The sequence below is a fragment of the Callithrix jacchus genome, chromosome 11 (genome assembly GCF_049354715.1).
Source record: "Callithrix jacchus isolate 240 chromosome 11, calJac240_pri, whole genome shotgun sequence".
In the NCBI taxonomy this organism is placed as follows: Eukaryota; Metazoa; Chordata; class Mammalia; order Primates; family Cebidae; genus Callithrix; species Callithrix jacchus.
Window position 1 is genome coordinate 59,362,257 of NC_133512.1, and position 27,875 is coordinate 59,390,131.

At 37.1% G+C, this 27,875-nt stretch overlaps 1 protein-coding gene across 15 annotated transcripts; it reads right to left on the reverse strand.

The window, feature by feature from the left end:
* Nucleotides 1–108: 108 nt before the first annotated feature.
* Nucleotides 109–27,875, reverse strand: STEAP2 (STEAP2 metalloreductase). 15 transcript variants are annotated; one of them, XM_017975371.4, is made up of 7 exons: nt 27,706–27,875; nt 27,394–27,509; nt 13,236–13,760; nt 10,583–11,110; nt 7,987–8,151; nt 5,177–5,324; nt 109–3,145 (listed from the first exon to the last, which is right to left on the reverse strand). In XM_017975371.4, the coding sequence occupies exons 3-7, from the start codon at nt 13,725–13,727 to the stop codon at nt 2,937–2,939; spliced, it is 1,542 nt and encodes a 513-aa protein (XP_017830860.2). In that variant the 5' UTR covers nt 13,728–13,760; nt 27,394–27,509; nt 27,706–27,875; the 3' UTR covers nt 109–2,936. The 15 variants fall into 15 exon arrangements, with proteins under 15 accessions (XP_017830860.2, XP_078198975.1, XP_078198973.1 ...); XM_078342849.1 differs by lacking the exons at nt 27,394–27,509; nt 27,706–27,875 and adding exons at nt 25,122–25,303; nt 26,650–27,240 and having other exon boundaries at nt 109–826; XM_078342847.1 differs by lacking the exons at nt 27,394–27,509; nt 27,706–27,875 and adding exons at nt 25,122–25,303; nt 26,650–27,240 and having other exon boundaries at nt 109–3,120.

Here is a 27,875-nt window from a genome sequence, read left to right on the forward strand (position 1 = left end):
CTGAAAACAAATAACTCAGAAAAGTATTAGAAGGCCTTCATCAATACTGAAATTATTATTCATTGAGAAAAAAATCCACTTGTATACAACATTTCAAAAGAGAAGTTATAACATTAAATAGTACTTTTTATTTAAATGTTTATAAGGGAGATCTATGAGAATGATATAAAAACATGGCAGGTAATTTGATAGCGATGTTTTGGAGATTACAGAATTTTAGTAATTACTGATCACACAGTTAAAAAGAAGACAATATAGTCCAAGCAGATACAAAATATCTAGTGAAAAATCAAGGCAAGAAAATGAGTATAACTAATTAACAATGGAAAATCAATTTTAATGTGAATTGCACATTACCCTTTGAAAGCTTATAAAAGTAAGAATTATTGCAGTCTAGTTAATTCAAACAGGGTTAAACAGTATCAGGACAAAGAACTGAAGGGCAGAAAGGATTAATTTTAGCTTCATGTAACAAACCCAGTTTACAATGGCTTAAATGCAGGAAAAAGCAGTGGAAATAGGAAAGTCGTCAGGTCTTTCTGGTCTCTAATCTGCTTTCCTCTTCCTGTGTGGCCTTGATCCTCTGGGGACAGCAGTCAGGGCTCCTGTTATATCCACAATCCCAGCAGCAAGATGAAGGGATGATAAAGGACACATGCTGCCTTCCTTTGAGGAGACTTCATCTCACTGGCCAACACCTAGTCACATGGACACCTAACTGCAAGGGCAGCTGAGGAATGTAATGGGCAGCAGCTTTTAAAGAAGTAAATAGGAAGACAAATTCCAGTTCCAGCTCAGTCTGAATATCTGCAAAGCTGCAAAAGACCTTTAAAGACAATTTCAAGAGAATATTTCCTTAAAGTTGGCAATTTGGAGATCATACAAAAGCATCTACTTCTGTGATTTAATTTAGCTTGTCTGGCCACTGGAAGAATCCATACAGTCTGCCTTAATTTTGGATGAATGCATGATGGAAATTCAGTAATTTAGAAAGTTAAAAAAAATCTCAGTATGTTAGGCTGAACAAAACATTTTTAGTATCATATGGACAGAATCTCTGAAAATTAGCACTGTATAATTTTCTTAGACAAAAAATGTGAAGAACCTATTCATTCATGTAAAATTCACTGTTTAAAGGTAAGAACAGATTGCGTTTCCACTGAAATTACTACAGTTTCATTTAGAGCTAATTATTTGTACTGAATGTGTATCAGAATTTGTTTTACTGAATGATGAACAACTGAGGGCAGGGCATCTCATTTCACAATATAAATCTTAACACTGTGAGGTATGTTATACTATGTATGTATCATGCTTTAAGTCATGGATTTACAAAACAATTTCAACACATTTTAAGCTATTTACTTATTTCAAAACAGGGGTTTCATAGACTGACACAGGTATATTTAGTTCAGTGTTTACAGTATTCCTAAATAAATATTCACTTACTACATTTATGATACTTTATTTGAAATATCACATTAGAAACTTTAAATATTTCATAAACAAATCTCTTTTGGTGGAAACTCTGTACAGAATTTATTATGAAATAGCTTAATGGCAAGTGGTAATTTAGAAGAATTAAGTTTTTATCATATTACATAGATCTATAATAAAAAATTGGATACATTCTTGAAGCCCTTTTACACAAATAATTTCTATAATTTGATTGTAATGAAAGTATGATATACCTTAAGTTACTATATCAGATTAATTTTTGAAAGTAAAATTCCTTAATCAAGCCAAGGTTATGCTGCTTTATAAGAAATTAATCAGGTAGTTTAGAGCTCATTAGCCAATTTGTATGTAGCACAAAATAATCACCTCTGATAAATACCTATAAATATATTTTATTCATACTTTTAAATATTTTACAATTTAAATAAAAACCTTACATGTAGACAAATCTGGGCTAAATTTCATGTATGTTTTGAAAAATAATGTGAGCACGAATATATTCATATTTAAATATGATTTTAAATATTCTTAATAAAGGAGACATATGAAATATTTACATAAAAACTAAGTAGCATGATACAGCTCATGGTTATTTTCCTCATAGGGAAAAAATTACTTATTATTATTATTATTTTTTGCATAGGATTAAGACTGAGTATCTTTTCTAGATTCTTATAATTTTCTAAGCAGCACTTCTCAAAACACAGACCAGGTAGCAGATCTCCACTGTTCTAAAGTTCTCATCATCACTTTCTCACATTTAGCGATAGCAGAATTGTCTTACTTCTGTGGCCAGAAGAATGATTGAGAAAAATAATGATTACGAAAAATAACAATTAAGAAAATAATCACATAGAAGTAAAATAAAGCAACTAAACATCAATTAATAGTTTTGCATTTTTAGAAAAGCATTTAAACATTTAGAATGGTAAATATATTACACTTATTCTAAAACTTCAGAATTATTCAATTTTTATACTACTGAAAAGATGATGCCATTTGAAACCAACAGATTCATCTTTTGTACGTTTTCATAAAAGTTTGTTTTTCATATTTTAAAGGCCTCATTTATCTGTAACAGTGGTATTTTTATTTATAGCATTGGCTACTTAATATATACATGCAACAATATATACTTTAATAGTCATCTAACTTTTAGGAATATTTCATTTCATTTTCACATTAAATGTTTAGCATAGTCTTAACAGAGTGGAATTTAAGGAACAAGAAAATACTGAAAATATGCTGTTATTTTCATTAGTTCACTGTAATAGAATGTTTAGGTATTTGCGCATAAAAGTTATCATTGCCCAACTGAATTCCCACCAAGAACAAACAAGTGATTACCAAGTGGGGAGAAATATATTTAAAATAAAGAAAATGTAGAACTCAGAAAGTACAAGATAATAAGGCCGGGCACGGTGGCTCACGCCTATAATCCCAGCACTTCGGGAGGCCAAGGCGGGTGGATCACGAGGTCAAGAGATCGAGACCATCTGGTCAACATGGTGAAACCCCGTCTCTACTAAAAATACAAAAATTAGCTGGGCTTGGTGGTGCACGCCTGTAGTCCCAGCTACTCGGGAGGCTGAGGCAGGAGAATTGCTTGAACCCGGGAGGCAGAGGTTGTGGTAAGCCGAGATCGCGCCATTGCACTCCAGCCTGGGTAACAAGAGTGAAACTCCATCTCAAAAAAAAAAAAAAAAAAAAAGAAAGAAAGTACAAGATAATAAAATTCACCAAGAGGAGAAAAGAGAATCATGAGTGAATTAACAAACTGACGGTACAGTAGTAGGAAAAGAGTCACTGGTGGGAAAGGTAGCCTCTACTAAATAAAAGTCTTTATTTTTGGCAGCTGGATTCAGTAGTGCCTATGTAGGTAAGTTCAGGAAGAGGAATGCATATAATTGTATCTTGTCTATAATTTTCTAATTTAATAAGGAAATAGCAAATGGCGGTGGAGGGAATGTAGGGCATTCTATGGTTTGAGCAAAATGCAATTAAATGTGGAATGCTAGCACTGAAAAATTTTATGAATAATCTGTATGATTATATGTCTCTAGAGTAGATTTATAATTAGCCACTTACCCTAATATCCTTCATGCTGGGAAATTGCTCCCTAATGAATGGTTATGCAGGCAGGAGAACTTCTTGGGAAGAGAAAAGGAGAAGACCAGCTCTACAGAGATTTTTGAAAGACTGGGATCTCAGGGATTTGTTAGCACTGCTAGGGTACTTCACTGCATAGAGAGGCACCTGGACTGCCATGGGTCTCCAGGATCATGTTCCAAGCAAAAAGAGGGTAAGTAACTGTGAATTACCATACAGGCAGTAATAATTTATTATTATTTATACATTTTTTGCATGTACACAATCCACTCTAAACAATGTCAGTGCCTTTATACAAGCATCTAGATTGGCATCATGAACATAATGCATAGGGATGCAGTGGGAGCTCTACAATCTAGTGTTAAAACTGTGACCTCTGGAATATGACTACCTGAACTTGAATGCTCATTCTGCCACTTACTGACCGTGTGACCTTTGACAAATAACTTTCCTATCCTTTGGTTCCTCATATGTAAAATGAACATAATAACTACCTATCTCATGGGATTGTTCTAAGTATTAAAGGGGGTAATACATGTAAGGTACTTAGAACCATGCCTGACATATCACAGTCCCTCAAGGAACATCAGTATAATTCCATACCATAGCAAGTGGTGATTGGTTAAGGTGCTACAAAGATCAGCTGACAGACCACTTGTGTGCAAACTTGATACTTTTATTCTAAGTAGGAACTATTAAACAATTCCTAGGATTGGTACTCTATTAGAGATAGTAGTTTTGGAGGCCAAAGGTTACTGAATCCTATTCCTGATCATATATTAATATAAAAATGAAAATGAAACTGCTCTGTAACACAATAAATAAAATCTTTCATGAGGTATGCATTATCAATATGTATTTCATAATATATTTTAAATATAATTTCAGGTTTAATTTGTCTTTTTGTGACTGTTCATATAATCACATTGCTTCATACAATTAATTTCATTCTTCAAAACCTATTTTATGAGAGAAATACAGGAATGCTATCATGCACCCTTACCTAGATGCTAACATAATGTGTCCTTTATTAAAAATAACATATAATAATGCATTTCTTCTTTTTAAGTTGAATAATTAAAACCTTACTTAATCTTGAAAAATATATATCCATTGAATTATTTTAAAAGCTTTAAATTCTGCTGGTTTACAAATTGTTTTTGATATTATATTATTAACTGTAAGTATTTTTGCCTGATTATGAAATAAAGTAACAATAGGGTTACAGTTGTGCAAAACAAAACATACCTAAATTACAATAATATGTTGACTAGAAAAATTCATATTGGTAAACCATGACATTTGTGAAAATTAACTTGAAGAAAATTCTATCACTAAGTCAGCTGAAATCTCATTTAACAAGTTTCAACCCATGATAATTTGACAGCATACTTGTAACTGAATGTAGAAGTCATAAAAATAATGGCATGAGTAGAATTTTATATGGCAGCCGTGAACACCATTTATCATCACATTACTGTGACCCTCTCCGGGGAGAGATGAGGGATTGTTCCTCCAGTACCTTCTTCCAGAAATTGGCTCTTTTCCCAGCCTTTTTTAATTTGTTTTAGCTTTCGGCTTATACATGGAAGGAGTAAAATGATCTTACCCAGAATTACAATTGAGGGCAAAACAAGAGCCAGGACAAAGTTTGGTGGTGTATAAAATCTGTAGTACTCTTCTTCAAAAGCTCGTTTCCATCCATAAATTAAAACATGGAAAGTACTTATGAGCAGAGCGACATATCCAAGTGTAGACTTGGGCCAGGGGAGGAAGGAAGAGAAACAAAGATAAGAAACAAATGACTGAAACTCATAAATTAAGCTATCAAGATATACAATGTTTACATTTGGATAAAACTATTTTGTCTTAAATTACCAAGTTAACCTTTGTCCTCCACTGAATTAAACAATATTAATATTTTTATATGTGCATATATATTTATTATTTATATGCACACTTTATTGACACAAATAGGGCCCTATTGCATACACTGTAATATTCTTACTACTTCATTTATTTTATCAAGAACATTTTCCTCATGTCATTAGATATGAAAATGACATTAATACTGTATAATATTCTATTGAATCAATGTGCATAATTTATTGAACCATTCCTTTTTGATGATAATTTACTGTGTTCCAACTTTCCTCAACTATAAATGGCATGTTAGGCCCTTTTCCATATTTTTAACCCTACTGTTAGAAACCAGTCCTAAGACTGGTTTGGTCAAAACATCTAGCTTTTCCTTAAGGGTATTGATACATATGCTAAACTCTTCTATATAAAAATTATCCACATTCCCACCACTTGTATATTAAATGTGTACATGTGTGTGTATATACATACACATAAATATAGTCACGTGCCACATAAGGGCATTTTGGTCAACTATGGGCTGCATATACAATGGTGGCCTCATCATATTACATACCGTATTTTTACTGTACCTTATCTATGTTTAGATATGCTTAGATACACAAATATTTACCATTGTGTTACAACTGCCTGTAGTATTCAGTACAGTAACATGCTGTATGGGTTTGTAGCGTAGGAGCAATAATAGGTCATGGTTTGTATAAATATGCTCTATGATGTTCATATGACAAAATTGCCCAACAACTCATTGCTCAGAATGTATCCCTATTGTTAGATGACACATCATTGTTAATACATAAACAGATATATGATAAAATTAAATCAATTTAAAATTATTAAAATTAATTAAATTAAGTTAAAATTAAATGAGCATCCTCGTGGGCATACACACAAATACATACTGGCTAATAGGTAAATATAAAGAATCCTGCAGTATTAATATAAACAGCAATTCAAATAGAGTTTATTAAGAGTACTTCAGTTAGACACTTTAAAGGTTAAATTTTAAAAGATCAGCATTCTTTAGTTCCCTAAATTATTAGGCTTAAGACTGCTTACTTTGAAAAAGGATCTGTTATATAAAAGTAATATTACATCAGTATAATTACATAATGTCTAACTTTACTGGGAAAATTTCAACCCTCCAGCGGGCAAAATATTTGCAATTACTCATCTAAATTTATAATGCTAATTTGCATCTGTCTAGAACCTTTTACCAGAGAGCCTACTATTTCTTTTCAGGTATAAATTAGCTGTTGGGAAAGTACTCTCCCTTTTCTTCAAAAAGGAGAAATAAATTCAGATAAGCATTATGGCCTTATTTTGAATGAGATTTTTACATGACCTTAAAAAAAAACAAGCAAGCAATTAAATGAAAGAAAACTTAAGTGTACCACCAAAGAACACAAATTTGCCTACTGTGCTGTAAACCATTTGGATACAACCAATGCAGATTTAGTGAAAATATAGGTAGAGTCTATGTTTCAATTATATACATATATTTATATATATATATATACATATATATATATATATATATATATATATATATATATTTTTTTTTTTTTTTTTTTTGAGACAGAGTTTCACTCTGGTTGCCCAGGCTGGAGTGCAATGGCGTGATCTTGGCTCACCGCAACCTCCGCCTCTGCCTCCCGGGTTCAAGCAATTCTTCTGCCTCAGCTTCCCAAGTAGCTGGAATGACAGGCATGCAACACCATGCATTTTGTATTTTTAGTAGAGACATGGTTTCTCCATGTCCTGTCAGGCTGGTCTCCAACTCCTGACCTCAGGTGATCCGCCCACCTCAGCCTCCCAAAGTGTAGGATTACAGGCATGAGCCACTGTGCCTGGCCAGTTATATATTTTTTTAAATATGCACCTTTTTTATTTAGATGTTATTGGAGAGTGTGAATGTTTAACTATTAAAGAATACAATGGTGCTTTGAAATCCCTTTATAAACATCCATACATATTAGTATACTACTGACTAAATACATATACTAACAAAATTCTTAAGGCTGGTTGCTTGTCATAATTCATTAATCTGGTTACCTAGTTTGCTACTGCTTGTGTTTGTATGTGTGTGTATACACACACATTTCTTTAAAATATTCAGATTGATATCTCCACTTGAGTTCAAACAAGATTTTTCTAGACAGATCAAAATGAATCAAAACATAAAATAATTTTTCATTCACTTGGCTGATAATGAATTGAGTTTCAACATTAAGTTTGATCTTAGCTCATCCTTCCTCACTTTCATTTTTTTTTTCTCTTTTAAAATAACTTTTCATTCTTAACATAGTGTACTGGAAGGCAGTGCTATTAAAGCCTTCCAGTACAATCATGTACTGACTGGTCTTTCACCTACTTAACCAGAGCATTTAAGCTGGCTTCCAGCATAATGTATTTAGATGCATAAATACAGCCTCAAAGGCACCCTTATTATAAGAAACATGTTTAAAATTCAGCTGTTCTTAACGAGGAAATCCTATCCTGCCTGCCGAATCCTTCAACAAACAAAACCCCACATACCTGAATAAAACTGAATTCTCTCCAGTTTAAAGCATTGCTCACTGAAGGGATAGAAGTGACTGCCAGGAGGGAAAGTAAGCCAAGGCTCATTATGCCAAAGGAGATATACATTTCAATTCTCCAAACTTCTTCCTCATTCCAAGAGTTTTCAATATTTGCATGAACCTAACAAGAAAGCAAATGTGAATTTCCTTTATTTAGCAGAACATTAACTGATTCAGCACAGCATTCACTTTTGGCATAAGAACCTGATCATATATGGACATATTTAAGTTGTACTATTTAGTCTAACAAACCATTACAGAGAATCTGTTACTGGATGACACTGCTTCAGGTGTAAGGGAAAGGAGAGTTAAATAAAAGGACAAAACTTTCACTTTCCTTGTATATGTGCTAGAATAGAGGGGCAGAGATTTGCCATCATATTTGTAATACATCATTACAGGGACTCTGGAGTCTAACACTATAAAATGCTTAGTGGTTGGTTCTAGGGTGACACAAAAGAAGTTACTGGCAGTTAAACTTAGTTTTGAGGTACTTTTACAAGCTGGTTTAAACTTGGTTGAATATCTGGGATATAGTCTGGCCTTAGTTCAACTTGGATACAGGCAGGGAATTTCTAAACTACATCAGTACCTTCCTCCCTCACATGAATAATCTATCTCTCTTTTATCTTTCTTCTCATATTTTCTTCCTAGAAAGCTGTGATTTCCCTGGCTATAGAAGCCTATGGAGCTCAACTATTTATCCACTTGGACTGCCTCATTAATATAATTCCCAACCATCTAATTGTGTCATTTATATACAGTATTTTCCCAAATGTCTTTTCCTTATATTGATAATGTGTATATAATCAAGTCAGACAATTAACTCTGAATTTCAGGTATTTTGTGTAGGGACTACTTTTAGAAGTTCTATTTATACTCATAATATGAGTATAAATCAAGTATTGGAGTCCTTCAGCTGAAATTTTTGATTTAAATAAGTATCTGTTTATTAATGAAAAACAGATTATAACTTAACAACAGTTTAACTTTGTCCAATTCTAGTTAACAAAACATACTTGAAATGTAACATAATAAGCTCCTTTTTAGCCATTACTTCCCTGAAGCAATCATACCATCATCATGAAAGAGGCCACAGAGTTCTTACCATTGTCTTATTTGATATCTGTACAATACAGAATAACAGCATACCCCAGTGTACTCAGAAACTACAACCTGGATCCACCTGCCCTCCCAGTTCATTCATTCATCCCACAAATGGGCTGTTTGAGTGTCCACAATGCCTCAGCTCAGATATAGACATTAGGGATATATCAGTGGAAAAGATGGACAAAGATCCCTCTTCTCATGAACTTACATTCTGATGGGGGAAGGCAGACACTGGTAAATGTATTTAACATGGAAACAATCAAGTGTGTTAGAAGATGGTAAGTGGTATTAAAAAAAGAAAGGTAGAGCAGGGTAAGTCAGAGGGATTGGAAATACTGGTTGGGGTGGAGGCAGGTGGCAGCATTAATATGGCATCCAGCGTAGGCCTCACTGAGAAGGTGAGATCTGGGCAAATGACTGGAAAAAGGTAAAGAAGCCAACTGAGCAACTATAAAAGGCTTGATATCCCGTTAAGAAAAGTGGGTTTTTGGCTGTTTTTTTTTTCAGAGAGTGGGTGGCTTAAAGGTTATCAATCTATGAATTAAAAAAAAATTATTTTAGGTTTTATTATTGAAACAAGCTTAAGTAAGTACATCTAGATGCCACATACTTGGACCATGATACCTTGGATCCTTACAAAATGCACATGCTTTTACACATTTCATTTGTTTTTGTGCAATGTTCTTGGCTTTCACTGAGAAATGTTAGACCAAACGGCTTCAGGGAAACTCCTTAAATTACATTCGTGGATTGGGAATTATTGAGGAAAACCATAGTCTACCTCATCATCAAGCCCCTTCCATGAAGTGCTCCCTGAGATTACTTTTGTTTGTTTGTTTGTTATTTTGAGAGCTAAGTGCTAGAAAATCTTCACTCCTGGAACTATTATCTTTTCTGCCTTTTGATAACAAGAGTCTTGTAGACAATAGCATCTCCTTTCTCATAATATTAAAAATCTCAAAGCCAAAATAGAAGATGTGTCGATACTATTAGCAGAGAAGTATTCTACTTTTTTCTCCTGATCATGTCTTCCTGTTCTGTTTTATACTTTTACCAGTTTTAATTTTATTATATATATTTAATGACAGTTGCCTCAGCATTTTGTGGAGCACGGCCAATTATAAAATATTACAATAATGAATTGTCGAATACTGAAAACACTCATTGCAATCATAACATTGAAAAAGGGAGAGATCCCAACCCTCTACTTTGCTGCTTCTATTCTGTAAGGGAAGGGATGGTAGCAGCCTGTACTTGAATTAATTTTGAAGTAGTCACATAATTCTTACACAAAAGTATTGTTTAAAGAATGATTCTTTTACCTCCCATAGTATACCAAAATCAAATTTCCATTACAAGGTATGTAAAATTTTATGTTTTGCAATTTATATTAATAAAAATAATTTTACTAGTATCAGATAAATAACAAGCATGTTCAGTACCTGCTGATAAGCCATGTTGAGAAACAAGTATCTCTCTGACCTTCTCATCGGTAAGCAGAGGCTATAGGCAACATGGACCACAGCGAAGAAAAAACTTAGTAATCCGAGCTGTTTTCTACACTGTAACCAGGTTTCCAACCAAGTTGGAAATCTCCTATACTTGGTACCGTAATAAAGCTGATGAGCAGCTGCCAGGAGACCTGCTAGGTATACCAGGGAGAGCAAAGTAATGGCAACTATAGGTAAGGTTTTATTCACAATCTCAATAGGAATCTTGTAAAAGTCACTCTGTTGGTTTCTGGCATATGGATGAATCACATCTCTGACAAAGGAATAAAGGAAGAAAAATGTGGCCAAGCTTATAGCTACCACCACTGGCCCTCTCCAGAGAGTAAAGAGCTGTAGGGGTAAATTTTCAATCTCTCTGGCTGATGATAAGGATCCCAAGTCAACGGGAATGAAATTCAACTGGCGGGCAAGTTCAATAACCTGTTGTCGGGCTTGAATATTGTTGCTGCATATGTAAACCTGTGGGAAAAACAAAAAGACTCAGCATTAGTATCGTTGTTTATAAAAATGGTAACAATCGCATGCTCCACTTATGGAGTATCACCTGTGATGACTGTGAGTGATCCAAATGATTAAAGACTGGGGATAAGACATTTATGAGTATATTAACCTATTATTCATAGATTTTAAATAGTGTCATAGAAACAAAAAAGTCCTTACCACTTATGATAACAGGACAAGGAAATGCAGGAAAATGTAGCTGCAACCTGGATCATCAGAGGGGGGCTGCCAGTGGGGAGGCAAGTGGAAAGAAAAGTGTACTTTTCTAGGCCACATGGTTCAGTAGCAGCAGCCAGGTAAAGCCTCTTCTCCAGGGGTTTGGGTGGACTTTGAGCTGCTGGCCATGCCTCTACCCCACTCCAGCTCTCTAATTCCCAAAGGGGACAGTGTGGGGCTAGCACCCCCTGCTGTCATGGACAATGTGTAGTTCTAAGACTGTGGCAGTTCTGTCTAGCACAAACACTCCCCTTTACTGATATTTAACATGATTGAAAGTGGGCATGCACTTTGGATGATGACATCTGCAATTAAAACCTTTAAATTATGCCATAGTGCTATATTTTTAATAAAATTTAATAAGGTTTTAAATAAAATTTAGGCTTAGAAACCAATACACCAAGTATCTCTGAAAAAACCCTAATAATCTCAGTCATATTATTTCATTGGTCAGTATATTAAATACTTTCACCTCTAAATAATGATATACCTGACAAGTAAAAAGAATTATAAGGCATAGTTAATTTAAATAGAGAAGCAACTGTCCTTTTCTAAGCCTAAGATATTACTTTTACAGAAACTCTAATGATGTGATGGGTGGAGATGAGGGCAGGCTTTCAAACTATTGAAATCTGTTAGATACTGTAATATCATTGAAAATTCAACAAGTATTTGTTGAGCACCAAGTTCATTACTGGAGTGAGCTACTATTACTAATGGGTAGGCCACCTCATTCAGGACTAGAAAAATATTGCTATAAAGTCTCCAAGTAATGTTTGGGGAAAACAAATCCCTAAATATATCCCTGAAGATGTTTGTATAAGGACTCTGAAATAGATCATATAGAAATATTTGCATGTAAACTTATTTACATAATGGTGACAATATAACACTCTTTGGATTATTTATCTTAGATAACATTAGCCAGATGAATGACAAATCCTTTTTGAATGAGCTTTTTGAATGTAATCATTTGTGAGCTTTTAAAATATAGGTCCTTTTATAACAAAGAAATCAGAAAAAAGTATTCTAAATTAATATATTACAGTTGTAACAATGTTGAGAAAAACTTTTTTAAACGCATTTGGAAAAAATTTTGTACAAATGATAATATAATAAGCCAAAAACTAAACCAATCATTCAAAATAATGGCACAATCACTACAAAATACAAATTTAGACTATTTCTGTGGCTCATTTTGAATTTTAATCACTGTTCAACATTTTTTTCTGTTAAAAATTTTAAATTGGTATAAATATGGGTATATGATTAAATTCAAGTTTGTCTCACCGGTCCTTAGTTCTAATTTGCTTATTCTATATCCACTGCTAAACTTTGGTGAATATGCAAAAGAAAAAAAAACGGATTTAGAAATATTCTTTTACTAGTCATTAAAATAAAGACTGGAAAGTAAAGGTTATCATGACTGACATGCAGCATACAATGATATAATACTTAAACTTATTTTCTAAAGAATCTAATCAACTGTCTTTATGGACAAAAACAATAAAAGTGTCTTATAATCATGCTTAATTGTAATGCATATGCAAATTTAAAAGATTTTTAAAACATATTTTATGTGTTTATAAAAGCTCATTCTACAATGGCATTGACAGAGCACCCCATCTGCCTTATTCTCAAGTTGAACTGGATGAAGTTCACGGTATTTTCCCAGCTTTCCACATCACTTTGAGAATGGAAATGTGCCCTTACAAGGTCAGAACATTAATCTTCAGGTGCTCATACTTAGTTTTCAGATGACAGTCATTGGAAAGTGTTAGAATTTGGTTTTAAAATGTTTGATATTTGCTTAGCTGTCTAACTACAAAATACCATATAAATAAGCATAAAAATTTAAAATACATACCTGCCGGCTAGCATCCTTAGGTCCTAACTGAAGTGCCCAGGCTGAGATAACATTAAATCCTTTGACAATCAAAGAATCTGGGAATAATGAAGCCAAATATTCAGCATTGGATTCTGGGTACTGGTTTATCCTCATGTTATTGCTCACATCAATCAGGATTTTACCCACAAGCAGATGTCTCAGGTCCCACAGGGAGGTATAATGTTCTCTATGTATGGCAACAAATATTATATTTGTTTTCGTGAGAGCATCTTCATGATGAGTGACATCTACCACATGAGGAAAAAATTCAGAAGCAAACTTAGGATTTCTACTTCCTATGACCACATGATAGCCACATCTAATAAGTCGAATGGTCAAGGATTTGGCAAAATCTCCACTTCCAATTACACCAACAGTGACTTTCCTTGCATCTTTGATACCATTTATGCCATTAGGTAAAAAAGTTTCACTAAGCCTCTTAGGGCTTCCCATCATAGAGATTGATTCCATGTTACAGACTCTTCCAAGATCTCCAAGAATATCCTAGGGGAGAGAAAATAAAATGGTCATCAATTACCTATTACTGAACATTAAAACACTTCTAGACATTGTAATAATGTCCTGTATTTCTAGAGGTAAAGTGTTTCACCACACTGTATAACAGAGAGCATAGTAAGACACAATTTGTAAGCTAAAAAAGGATCACTATTCTGGTTTCTCTTCATATCGTATAAATCTTTTGGCTTTTAAAAAATCATCTCGTTGGGAAAATTAACTGTCACAAAGGTGATGTGCTAAAGTGGGGCTTCTCAAATTATAATGTGCACACAAATCACTTGGGAATCTTAAAATGTAGGCTCTGATTGAGTAGGTCTGGAGGGAGGCCCAACATTCTGCATTTCTGATGAAAGCAATACCACTGCTGTCTGAGGACCCCTCTTTGAGCAGGAAGACACTAGTGATGCAGAAGAGGAAAGCCCCCAAATTGGGACTTTCCCCAGGAGGGTACTTGGCTTTGCCCGGGAAAGAATTCAAGAGCAAGCCGGAGGTGTTAAACAGCAATGTTTATTGAAGCAGCAGTTTACAGCAGCAGCAAAGGTGCTGCTCTTTGTGGAGCAGGCTTCCCCCATAGGCAGTGTGCCCAGAGTGGCAGCTCAATGGCAACTATGCACTCATATTTAAAGCCGCTTTATTTATATGCAAATTAAGGGATGATTTATGCAGAAATTTCTAGGATGAGAGTGGTAACTTCTGGGTTGTTGAGCTGTTGCCATAGAAAGGGGTGGTAACTTCTGAGTGTTGCCATGGAAACGGTAAACTGACATGGCACGCTGGTGGGCATGTTTTATGGGGAGGTGCTTCTGCCCTGATCTCAGTTTGGTCCAGTGTCCCAACCCTGCTCTGGATTCAGGTTCTGCCTCCTGCCTCACTAGAGCATATGAGAAAAGAGACTGAAGTTTTCACTCAGAATGTTTTTGAAAAACACACTTGTAACAAGCATAATTACCCAGCTTCTGAGCAGATCAGAGGCAGCAAATCAGAAATACTGCTGGAGACAGAGAGGATTATGATACTAAGTGATGGCTCATAAGATAAGAGAAGAAAGAAAACCCATTTTTTAAAAAGCTATTTAAACCAAAACTGTCTAGAGTCATTTGGGGTGGAGGTTAAAGTTCCCTATGTACTTCAGTAGCTAATGACTTTATCATTAAATGAGAACTGGATAAATCAGCTAACAACGAACTCTGGCACTTAAATAATAGTTTAAGAAAAATAGGCATCAAGATATAACAAAAGAGTAAATACCATGAACTTTTATCATTCACCCTAGATCTCACAATGTATCATTGAGAAAGATAGTTTACCTATGGAAAAAGGGATTAGTAATGTGTTTATGGTCTTAAATTATATAATATTTATGAAATCTTTTTCTTCCCCTTTGTCAGGAACGTGACTGTGCTTTGGTCAAGGATAGGCAAAGGTAAACATCCCCAGTGACTCAGTGAGTTTAGAGCACAGGCGTATAACTCCGCTTGTTATCATAGCCATGTAGATACAACAGAGAAGCTCACCACCATAGCTATAACATGGAGAAAACTCATCACTTGGCTCTATGCCACTATTGTCTGTAAAAGGTGTAATTGCCCTGCTGACAATGTACAGGCACTCTTGTGCCCAGGGAAAGAGAGAGAGTCAGAGTTGTCCGTCTTTTCAGAAGAACAAGGGTAGCCAGGACATGGCTTGGCTCACCCATGCCCAGAGAGAAAAATAGTCAAGCAGCTGTCCCTGAAGGCAAGGGAGAGTGGGCCAGCAGCTGTGTGTGTGAGAGCCACCAGACTAAGCATCTGAGACAGGACAGACAGTGTGAGAAAGCTGTTGACGATAGCTGCTATTGAACAAAATCATCTTTCTCCTGCCTAAGCACCCCCCCCACACACCCCACCACCGACACCAAGTATTCTTTCTGCTCATCCACCCTCTCCCTTTGGACCTCAACATGACACCCTTTTATTTGTTGGCTGCATATACTATGATACAATTATTCTTCCTGGAAAAATCTCTCAAATTATTTTTTAGTTAAGAGACTAACATCTGAAATATTCATATCTGGAATAATTTGCTCAAGAATACAAATCGGATTGCCATGAATTAGTCCCAAAGTTGGGTCTGAAAGAAAAATACTCTTCCACTCTACCCTGATTGCACAATTTCTTTTATGCTCACAGCAGATGTGGCTCACTTCAGAGGATTTAATGGACTTTACAGGCACAGGTGGAATGTTTAAAAAACATGTTGGGGTTTTTACTAAATGAAATTTGAAATGACTAGAGCAGGAAAATTCATCTTTTTACCCTAAAAATGAGTCACATCCAGTAACTCCAACTACATCAGTATGTGAAATTTTAGAAAGACAATAATTATAGTAATATTACCTAATACTTATATAGGACATAATGTATTTCAGCTCTCTTGTGTTTTTTATGTATTAACGGATTGAATCCCCACAACCACCCTAAGAGATAAGTGCTAATACTGTCGCACCCATTTTGCAGATGAGAAAACTGAGACATGCAGAAGATATTTAATTTATCCAAGAGAGAAGACAGGGGAGGCAGGATTTGAACCCGGGTAGTCAGTACAGTTAAGACGTGTCATTTAGGTGCATGTGAGGAGTTTAAGGAAGACTGTTTTTTCTGGGGGGTATAGGTATCAAGGTGTAAGAATTATGGTTGTACTCAAATTAGTATATTATTCCTTTTTCTTTTGTCATTTCATTGCTCCTCAGCACCTAGGAGCAACCGCTCCTGGGAAAGAAAAACATTTACTATTTTTAAATCAATTACATGTTTCATTTCACATCTTTTAAGATAGACCACTCCCTTGGTGTAGTCCGTGCACTCAGAAGGGCAGACAGGAGTCAGGGTAAGGAAAAAACTGTCAATGTCCATTTGGAGATGTCACTGGCTATGATGGGAATCAGGAGCGGTTAAAAAACCCACAAGTAATATAATCCATGCTCACTCCATTCAAAAGTTAAAGGCACATTATCTAAGGGTGAAAAAGGTTGCTAGATTCACACAAGGGAATCCAAGTGTCCTATAACCCAGTCCTGAGTTCTTCTGAATATATACTGTAGCATCTCCCAAAATAAAAGAATTGCAAAATCTTTAAATCTAACAATCATGATGATCAAGACTTTTTCAAACTAAAAACAAAAACAAAACAACATTAATTATCTGCTTATTTTACAAAGCAAGTTCAAACCCCTTCTGTAAATCAGAATGAACAGGTAAAAATTTTATTTTGCTGAGGGTTCCTGTATAGGTGACTAGTCATTCTTCTCTTGCTGTTTTTAAAATTCACTCTTTGTCTTTTACTTTTGACAATATGACTATAATGTGCTGTGGGAAAGACATTTTTGTATTATATCTGTTTGGGGAATCTCTGAGTAACCTGTATCTGGGTGTCTCCATCTCGCACTAGACTTAGGAAGTTTTCATTGTTGAATAATTTGAATGCAAATGGATTAAACTTTACACTTAAAAGATATAGACTTGTAATAGATAAAAAATCATGACCCAACTATATGCTGGGTACAAGCAACCCATCTAACCTATAATGACATGTAAGACTGAAAGCAAAGGGATGGAAAAAGATGCAAATGGAAACCGGAAGTCGCTGTATTTATATCAAATAAAAAAGACTTTAAGTCAAAAACAGTATAAAGAGGCAATGAAGGTCATTATATAATGATAATGGATCAATTATAGCAAGAGGATGTAACAATTCTAAATATATATACACCCAACAGACTGCTTAGATATATTAATATAAATAAAATATTATTAGATCTGAAAGGAGAGACAGACTCCAATACAATAATGGTTGGGATTTCAACACCCCCTGCAAGCATCTGACAGATAATCTAGACAGAAAATTAACAAAGAAACATTGGATTTAAACTATACGTTAGACCAAATTGACCTAACAAACATTTAAAGAACATTTTATACAACAGTTACAGAATACAAATTCTTCTCATCAGCACATGGACATTCTCTAGAAATGACCATGTTAGAACACAAAATAATAGTCAACAAATTTTTAAAAAATCAAAGTCATATCAAGTATTTCTTCAGACCACAATGGAATAAAACTAGAAGTCAATAACATGAGGAACTTTGAAACTGTAATAATAAATGATTAAACAACATGCTTCTGAATGACTGCTGTGGCAAAGAATAAATTAAGGAAGAAATCCAAAAATATCTTGAAAAAATAAAAATAAAAACACAATACACCAAAACCTTTAAGATACAGCAAAAGCAATAAGTACCTACACAAAAAAATCATAAAGATTTCAAATAAACAATTTAATGTGTATATCAAGGAACTAGAAAAGCAAAAACAAGCCAAACCCAGCATTGGTAAAAGGAAATAATGAAGATCAGAGCAGAACTAGACAAATTGGGCCGTAAAAAACAATGCAAAGGATGGATGAAACAAAAAGTTTTGTTTTTTGAAAAGATACAACTGATAAAGCACTTGCTAGACTAACCAAGAATAAAAGAGAAAATGATTCAATAAAAAAAAAGAAATGGAAAAGGAAACATTACAACTGATACCACAGAAATACATAACATCATCAGAAGCTATTATGAACAACTATACACCAACAAACTAGAAAACCCAGAGGAAATGGATAAATTGCTACACACATACAACCTACCAAGATGGAAATGAGAGAAACAGAAAACTTGGACAGATCAATAATAAAAAGGTTGAGGCAGTAATTTAAAAACTCCCATATAAAGAAAAGTCCAGGGCCAGATGGCTTCACTGCCAAATTCTACCAAAACAGATCTAAACCAATTTTCTTCAATCTATTCTGAAACATTGAACAGGAGGTAATTCTGCCTAATTCATTCTATGAACTCAGCATTATCTTCATACCAAAAGCAAACAAGTCTCAACAAAAAAGAAAACTACAGACTAATATTTCTGATTGAGCACAGAAAATACTCAACAAAATACTTAGAAACCAAGCACCAGACATGATGGCTCATGCCTGTAATCTCAGCACTTTGGGAGGCTGATACAAGAGGATCCCTTAAAGCCAGTTTAAGCCCAGCCTGGGCAACATAATGAGATGCCTATCCCCACAAAAAATTTAAAAATTAGGCCAGGTGGTGCACACCTGTATTCCTAGCTACTTGGGAGCTGAAGCAGGAGAATCACTTGAGCCCAGAAGTTGAAGGCTGCAGTGATTTATGATTGCTTAACTGCACTCCCTCCTGGGCAACAAAGCAAGACCCTGTCTCTTTAAAAGTGTGTGTGTGTGTGTGTGTGTAGAAGCAAAGCAAATCTAACAACTTACTAAAAAAAAAAAAAAGTACATTGGCCGGGCACGGTGGCTCACACTTGTAATCCCAACACTTTGGGAGGCTGAGGTGGGTGGATCACGAGGTCAAGAGATGGAGACCATCCTGGCCAACATGGTGAAACCCCATCTCTACTAAAAATACAAAAATTAGCTGGGCATAGTGGCGCGCACCTGTGGTCCCAGCTACTCGGGAGGCTAAGGTGGAAGAATCGCTTGAACCCAGGAGGCGGAGGTTGCAGTGAACCGAGATTGCGCCACTGCACTCCAGCCTGGCGACAGAGCAAGACTCTGTTTCAAAAAAAAAAAAGCTCATCATGATCAAATGGTATTTATTCCAGGGATACATCCCAGGGATACAAAGATGGTTCAACATATGTAAATCAATAAATGTGATACATCACATGAAGAGAATGAAGGACAATAACCATATGATACCTCAATAGATGCAGAAAAAACATTTGAGAAAATTTAGCATCCCCTCATGATAAAACTTTCAACAAACTAGGCATAGAAAGAATATGCTTCAACATAATAATGGCATATATAATTGACATAATATAATAATTATTGTTATTTTGAAATGGGGAAAAGCTCAAAGCCTTTCCTCTATGAACTGAAACAAGACAAGGATGCCCACTTTCACTACTTCTATTCAACATAGTCTTGGAAGTCCTACCCAGAGCAGCCAGTAAAGAGAAAGAATAAAAGGTATCCACATTGGAAAACAGGAAGGTCAAACTGTCCCTCTTTGATGATGATATGATCTTAGATCTAGATAAACCTAAAGATTTCACCAAAAAACTCTTAGATCTGATAAGTAAATTCAATAAAGTTGCAGGATACAAAATCCCATTTATGATAGCTATAAAAATATGAGGAATAAATTTAATGAAGGAGGTGAAAGATTGCTACAAGGAGAACTACCAAGCACTGTAGAAAGAAATTAAAGACGGCATAAACAAATGGGAAAACATTCCACGCTTAGGAATTCAAAGAATTAGCATCACTACAATGACTATACTGCCCAAAGCAGTATACAGATTCAGTGCAATCCCTATCAAAATACCAATGTCGTTTTTCATAGAATTAGAAAAAGCAATCCTAAAATTTATATAGAACCAAATAAGATCCTGAACAGCTAAAGCAATCCTAAGCAAAAAGAACAAACCTGAAACAAAATGTATTACAAGGCAACAGTAACCGAAAAAAACATGGTACTGGTATAAAAACTGACACACAGACCAATGAATGCAACAGATTAGAGAATCCACACACAAAAAAAATCCACATGTTTACAGCCAGCTGATTGTCAACAAAGGCACCAAGAACATACACTGGGGAAGGGATACCCTCTTCAAATACATGGCACTTGGACAACTGGATGTCTGTATGCTGAAGAATAAAACTGGACCCCTGCCCCTCACCTTATACAAACATCAACTCAAGGTCACCTGAAGACTTAAACATAGGACCCCAAATCACATAATTTCAAGAAGAAAATATTGGGGAAACATTTGAAGACATTGGTCTAAGCAAAGATTTCATGGTTAGGACCTCAAAAGCACTGCAACAACAACAACAAAATAGACAAATGGGACTATATTAAACTAAAAGACTTCTGTGCAGCAGAGGAAACAATCAATAGAGTGAAGAGACAACATATTGAATAGGAGAATATATTTGTAAATTGTAAATATGACAAGGGACTAATATCCAGAATATCCAAGGAGCTCAAATAACTCAACAATATAAAAACGGATAATCCTGTAAAAATGGGTAAAGGACATGAACAGACATTTTTCCAAAGAAGACAAACAAATGGTCAACAAGTATATATCACCATCACTAATCATCAGGGGAATGCATATTAAAACCACAATGAGATTTCAAATTATCCCAATTTGAACTGCTATTATTAAAAGACAAAAATAACAGATGCTGACAGGATTCAGAGAAAAGGGAACCCTTATAAACTGTTGGTGGAAATGTAAATTAGTCCAGCCACTATGGAGAACAGTATGGGGGTTGTTTCTCAAAAAACTAAAAATAGAACTACCATACAATCCAGTTATCTCACTACTGAGTATTATCCACAGGAAAAGAAATTAGTGTATCAAAGAGATACCTGCCCTCACATCTTTTGTTACACACTATTCACACTAGCAAAGATATGGAATCACTCTACATATCCATCAACAAATGGATAAAGAAAATGTGGTATGTATACACAATGAAATATTATTCAGCCTTAAAAAATGAAATCATCTCATTTGCAGCAACATGGATAGGACTGGAGGTCACTTTCTTAAGTGAAATAACGCAGGTCACTTTCTTAAGTGAAATAAATATCGAATGTTTTCACTCATGTGGGAGCTAAAGAAGTGGATCTCATGGAGGTAGAGAATAGCATGAGAGATATCAGAGGCTGGAAGGCTGTGTTGATGGGAGGAAGGGATGAAGACATGTTAGTTCATGGATACAAACTTACAGTTAGAAGAAATAAGTTCTAATGTTCAATAGCAAAGTAGGTTGCCTATCCGATGTTCTGTGTATTTCAAAGTGGCTAGAAGAGATGACTTGAAATGTTCTTAGCACATAGATATGATAAATACTCAAGGTGATGGATTCCCCCAAAACCCCAACCAGACCATTACACATTCTATGGATGTGACACATACTCATGTGTACCCCATAATTATGTAACATGTATCAACAATTTGTTTTAAAAGTTAGCCTAAGCAAGCTTCTTCAAAAAATAAATCCTACTTCCTTCAATATTCTGAAAACCCCACTGGCCAGCGAGTGTGACCTAAATATTGGTGACCTGGCTTGATACTATACTTATGGCAGTGAGAGAGAGTCCCACTGTTTTGGCACATGGAGAGACACAACTGCAATCTCAGAGCTGCCTCTTAATGAGCTACGAAAGCAGTGGTTCTCAACCCTACGTGCATGCTCTAATGACCTTGGGAGTTTTAAAACACAGTGATCACGGGTTATCCCCCACCACTCAGTTTTCATTTAATTGGTCTGGGGTTCATCCTGAACAACAGCATTTTTTTTTAAAGATTAACAGATATTTTATTATACAACCAAGATTGAAAATCACTCTGCTAAGATTCAGAATTCAATTTAATACTTTCATTATTTGTCATAGTAGATGTGGCTTTTGACCCTCGCTTATGTTAATTTTTACACTGTTGCTTGTAGTAATGAAAAATTACACTCGAGAAAGAGTAGCAGTTACTTTGAATACAGAATGCTGAATAATATGCATGCAGTTCTTTCCCCCTTTCCACTGAAGGAAGAGCAGTATCAGAAGGTCCACTTATTATTTTGAAATTTTCTCTCTTCACTTTGTGGGAAGGACAAATCCTTAAAATGTATCACTCCCTGCACAGAACACTTTGTTCCTGTTGTTTCATAATATTCAAAATTCAGAATGTTTCCAAGATGATATCTCTTCTTCCTGTTCTACAAAGGGATCCTCTCCCCAGTTCTTGAGGCATCACAGATCCTGCTCACCTGAGAAGACCAGTGTTTACGAAGGACTAATGCACTGGAAGGGCACTTGTCAAACTTTAATGCTAATATGGTCACCTGGGGATCTTGTTAAAATGCACATTCAGATCCTCTAGGTCTAGAGGGAGGCTAGAGATTCTGCATTTCTCACAAGCTCCCAGGTGATGCCCATAGTGTCTCTACCTTTTCATTTGATGTTATTCATAAAGAATCCAAATTAAATAACTGATACAACTATGTCATTTATAGACTGGGCATGGTGGTTCATGGCTGTAATCCCAGCACTTTGCAAGGCCGAGGCAGGTGGATCATTTGATGTCAGGAGTTCAAGATTCGACTGGCCAACATGATGAAACCCCATCTCTACTAAAAATACACAAAAATTAGCCAGGTGTGGTGGCAGGCAACTGTAATCCCAGCTATTCGGGAGGCTGAGGCAGGAAAATCACTTGAATCCGGGAGGCAAGGATTGCAGTGAGCCGAGATCGAACCACTTCACTCCAGCCTGGGCAGCAGAGTGAAACTTGGCCTCCAAAAAAAAAAAAAAGGTAAAAGCAAAAACAAAAAACAACTATGTCATTTATAGAAAGTTTTGTTTTCATGGTATAGGGGTGAAAGAGCAGGCCTAAGCCTTTGCAATTACTTTGATTCTCTGATGTCTCAATTTCCTTTGTTAAGTGGCAAACAAATAGGTTATACTTGACTTCGGTGGCAGTTTCCAACACAAAATAAGTCTTGAAGCTGAATAATAATAGTAATATAACCACCCTATATTTAAGGCTTCAACTTTGGGAGCTCAGTCTAGAAGTGTGTGTCATGGACATAGTTTTCTTAAATGGGCATTTGACTTGCTGTACACATTTAATACTTGAGAATGTATTATTACTATAGGGAATTCAGTCACATTCAGCTAGACAGCCTCTTAAGATTTTCAATTTAGAAGGATTTCCTGAACATTCCTGAAGCTGAATGGCAGCTGCTGTGCTATGTTAATTTTGAAAAATAGAATCTAATTGGTTTCACAGATAAATAGGGCATTTATTATTGGATGACAGCAACTCTGAAAGGACTGTCCACAGAGGTTTTGATGACATTTCACAACCTGCTGATTTGGAGAGGTCATCAAGAAAACATAATTCTCCAGGGCCATGAGGTGGGGTGGTGTAATCTTCACTTCATAAGCCTACATCTGAACATTTCTTCATGATCTCTCCTGCAAACACCCAGCTCCTTTGAGGCTTATGGTACTTCACTGTACCAAGGACAGGGACACCTCTCCCTGTCCTTACTGCTGTCCTCACTGCTGTCCTCTACTGACTTCTAGTTTATTCCTTATGACTGCAGACTCTGGCTCCCAGTATTCACACAGTTGTCTTCTGTAACCCAATAGTTGTCATGTTTTTCCTGGACTTTATCACTCAAGTGGATGAACCAGTCAATGTCAGGGGCTCTTATTTTATTGACTTATTCACTGGAGGTAATGAATTTTTGCCTCTACCCCACCTCAGTCACTCACTTCCTGAAATCTCCAAGCACTATCTCTTGGACTTCCAATAACCTTAGTTTAAATATTCACATTGATAACTCTAAATAGCAAAAGAAATCCGATCCACTGACCTCTACCTCTCTAACTGCTTAATATCTTCCACTCCGTTAGCATGCTCTGGTTTCTCTTTAAACTCAGACTAGATTTATAGTCACTCCCTTGAAAAGATCCTTAACTTTCTTACTGTCCATCATATCTCCTTGGCAAAACTCTAGTCCTGGAAGAACCCAGCTATCCATTTTCTCTGTCTCTGTATCCACATTGGTGAAGGTTACTGGAGAAAAAAACCAGAAAACTGAGCTCATTAGTTTCACCTTAAATTCACAATGACCAGTTTGACCTATCAAAGACCAGTCTATCCACTTAGGTCCTGGAGGGCCTCCCTTTTTGCATCCCAAGAGCCCCATATAGTTATGACCTGTCTCCATGACATCTCAAACTTCACAGGTTCAAACCTGAACTTTTTCCACCTAGACCTGTTTCCATTTGCCTGGAAATCCGTAAATGGCACCATTACCCACCAGTTGCTCCAATCCAAAAATTGGGAGTCATTCTTGAGTCCTTGCTGTCCCTCACTTTTGACAAAAAATCCTGCACCAACTCCTGTTCTCCAACATATCTCATAAATCCGTCTCCACCAATACCAGGCTAGTCCAGGTGTCCATCATCTCACCTGAACTCTGCAAACATTTCCTAATGGGTCAGCATACTTTCTCTTTTGAACCTTTCCAAACCATCCTCAACAGCAGCTAAGATCATCTTAAAATATAAATCATCATAAAATGTCTCTCATTAAAATCAGTGCTCCTTGTACTTAGAACTACAGCCACCTTCCTGTGACATAAAAGGCCCTGAATGAGTCAGTCCCTGCTTCCCTCTCTAACCTCATCTGTAGATTGTCCACCCACAGCAACCTCTTCTCAAAGAAGAAAAGAACAACCACTTTATGTACCTTGGGAATGTTCCATATGCTGTTCCATCTCGATAGGAGAATAATTCACTCAGCCCTTGTCAAATTTATTTTGTAGTATTTTATATGATTGTTTCTTTACTGTTTACTATTTCCCCCATTGGACAGTAAGCTGGATGAGGGAAGAACCATATTTGTCTTGTCCATCACTGTCTCCACATTGTCTGGCAGTATAACGAAGGATGCAATAAAAATTTTTTGTTATGGAATGCATCGAAAAACGTTAGGACAAAAAGACATGTAAGAATTCTCTAGATCAGACTTCTCTTTTTGTTGAAAGCCTTGAGGGCCCTGAAGGGGTAGGTGATTTATCAATGTTATTGTTATGTTAATGTCTCAGTTACCTCAATGCCAAGGTTTCTGGCCCAGCAGGGATAATGGATCTCCTGATGTCCTATGACCTTTATCAAACCTGCAGTCCTATTCTTTCCCATTTTTGGTGTATCCTCTTTCTCACTTTTATAACTCATTTACAATCCGTTCTTTAAAATTTGTCTTCTGTCCTGTTTTTTCAGTATTAAATACAGTATTAAAATACAACTATGCTCATTGACCACATTTTCCATAGCACCAGTACAATGAAATGTGACTTGAATAAAGCTTTTCATTTCCTTCCTGAACAATTTGCTCAAGTGATCATTCTCGATATTGTCTCATTTCCCCTGACAGAGTGACTAGCTAAGAGGCAGAAAGTGCAGCCATCCCAATGGAAGCACATATAGTTACGCTTACGTTCCTAAACACCCTGCAAATTATTTAGGACGGCTGTTTTTGTTGCTGTTGTTGTTTGTTTGTTTTCCATTAAATAGTCTCTAAACTTTAAAGCAACCGAGAGAGACTCGGAGTAAAAAAATTATAGGGTTAAAGAAAGAAAAAAAATAAACAGAGATCAATAAAATGAAGAAATAATAAAGTGGAGGAAAAGGATGGGGAGATGGCTTAGGAAACAAAAAAGATGCCAAGCAGCGGGGCTGTTAAAAGGACTAGAATCTAAAGCCGGAGGATGGAGGTGGGGGTGGGGGTGGGGCAGGGGTCTGAATTCTGTTTCTCCTACAGCGATGAGCGATAATTTACCATGACCTGGACTGCCTTTCCACCTAAAAAACTAACTGCCCGAGGAGTAAAAACTGACACCAGTCCTTCTCCACGGGGTAGGAGAGATAATAAATGGAAATCTCCTAACAAAAATTATCTTTATCTCTCTGCTCTATTTTCAGAGCAAGATTTTTAGGGCATAATTTTCAACAAGTTTTGGCTGAGGCTGAACACTGGGCTCAAAGATAATTTAGGACAGTCAAACAAGAGGCCAATTACTTTCTAACACAAATGGCCTAAACACACCACGATTACATTACCGGGCAATAAACAAAATGACCGCTAGAAATACCTGTTCGCAAAGCAGCACTGCATAATCTTCAATGAAATGCCCTGCATCAAACCAAAGTGGCAGGGAGACTATGAAAGAAGGGAAAGTAACCTGCCAGTCCTTTCCCGCTGGGACACATCCTACCTGGGAAGTCTCCTGGCCTTCTTTCTCCTGGGCCCAATCTCAGGACTTCTCCGAAGCTCCAGGAGACCAAGAGGAGGAGGAGGAGGAGGAGGAATCAGTGAGACAAACACCCATCACCCTTCTCACTTTCCACCTCAAGGTGCCAGATCAGGGACCCCGCAGCTCAGGGCAGGGACCCCGCAGCTCAGGGCGAACACCCGCAGAGGGCGCGGAATCCGGGAGGATGGATGCAGCGCGTGGCGCCGACTGCATCTCGACCCTCAACTCCGCCGCCGCCGCCTCCTTTCGCGCTCCTCCCCGACCCGCTCACCTCCGCGCCCTCCGCGCCGGGCAGGGGCGAGCCTTGCAGCTCCCCGGGAGAGGCGCCGACTCCCCAAGGGCCCACCCGGGCGCCAGGGCCTAAGGACTGCACCTCCGACTGGTGGCTGCAGGGTGGCTGCCGCGGCGGTCGCGCTCCAGCTGCTTCCCCGCCTCCCCGAGCTAGATCGCGTACAGCCAGGGAGGAGGAGAGAGAGAGGCGCGCGGAGGCCGGGCTGGCAGTGACGCGCCGCTAGGGGCTGCACGCCTGGACGGCGCAGGGCGCCCAGGGCCCCGGGAACACTGACTCCAGTCGATTAAAGCCGAGGAATGCGGGGGAGGAGTCGGGGAGCTTGGAGGGGGCGGGATGTGTGTGGAGGGAGCTGGGGAGGGCCCAGAGCACAGCACCGAGGGGGGACCAGCCGTGAGTGCATGGGGGAGACTTACACACGCGGCTCGGCAGCTTTGCGCGCCCCTCTTTCGCGAGCGGCTGAGTATCCGACCTTTGCCTGGCTTGCCTGCGGGGTTCCTGGTGGTCCTCCAGAGATCTTTCTGAAGCAGCTCTAGAATAGTCAAGCCCATTTTTTGCTCCATTTCTTTCTGTAATGTAGGGTCACTTTTCCTCTCTAGACGTTACTTTTCTTACGCGACTCCCACCCCAACTCGCGCCACGGGCCCCGGTTCCCACGTCTCCAGTCTTAGTTTCTGTCAAGTCTCGGAGAAACCGCTGTTTTCTTTTGAAGGATTCTTTTGCCTCACCTTTACGCCACCCCGAACGTCTTTTGACTGGACTGTGTCCTTGGAATTAAATGTTCGGAAATGCCCTTTCATGAAAACTCCTTCGGATAGAAGGACCCTCTCAGACCATGGACTGCAGAGATTATTCTGTTGACTTTGACCTTCACTCAGCTGGTGCCGCGCGACACTCT

What these genes read in the sequence shown, in the direction of transcription:
- STEAP2 (XM_017975371.4), bottom strand. Translation starts at nt 13,727, where the DNA reads ATGGAATCAATCTCTATGATGGGAAGCCCTAAGAGGCTTAGTGAAACT. An exon ending in CTAAGGATGCTAGCCGGCAG is followed by an intron (nt 11,111 to 13,235) that starts GTATGTATTTTA and finishes TTTTTCCCACAG; the next exon opens with GTTTACATATGCAGCAACAA. An exon ending in GAGAATTCAGTTTTATTCAG is followed by an intron (nt 5,325 to 7,986) that starts GTATGTGGGGTT and finishes CCCTGGCCCAAG; the next exon opens with TCTACACTTGGATATGTCGC.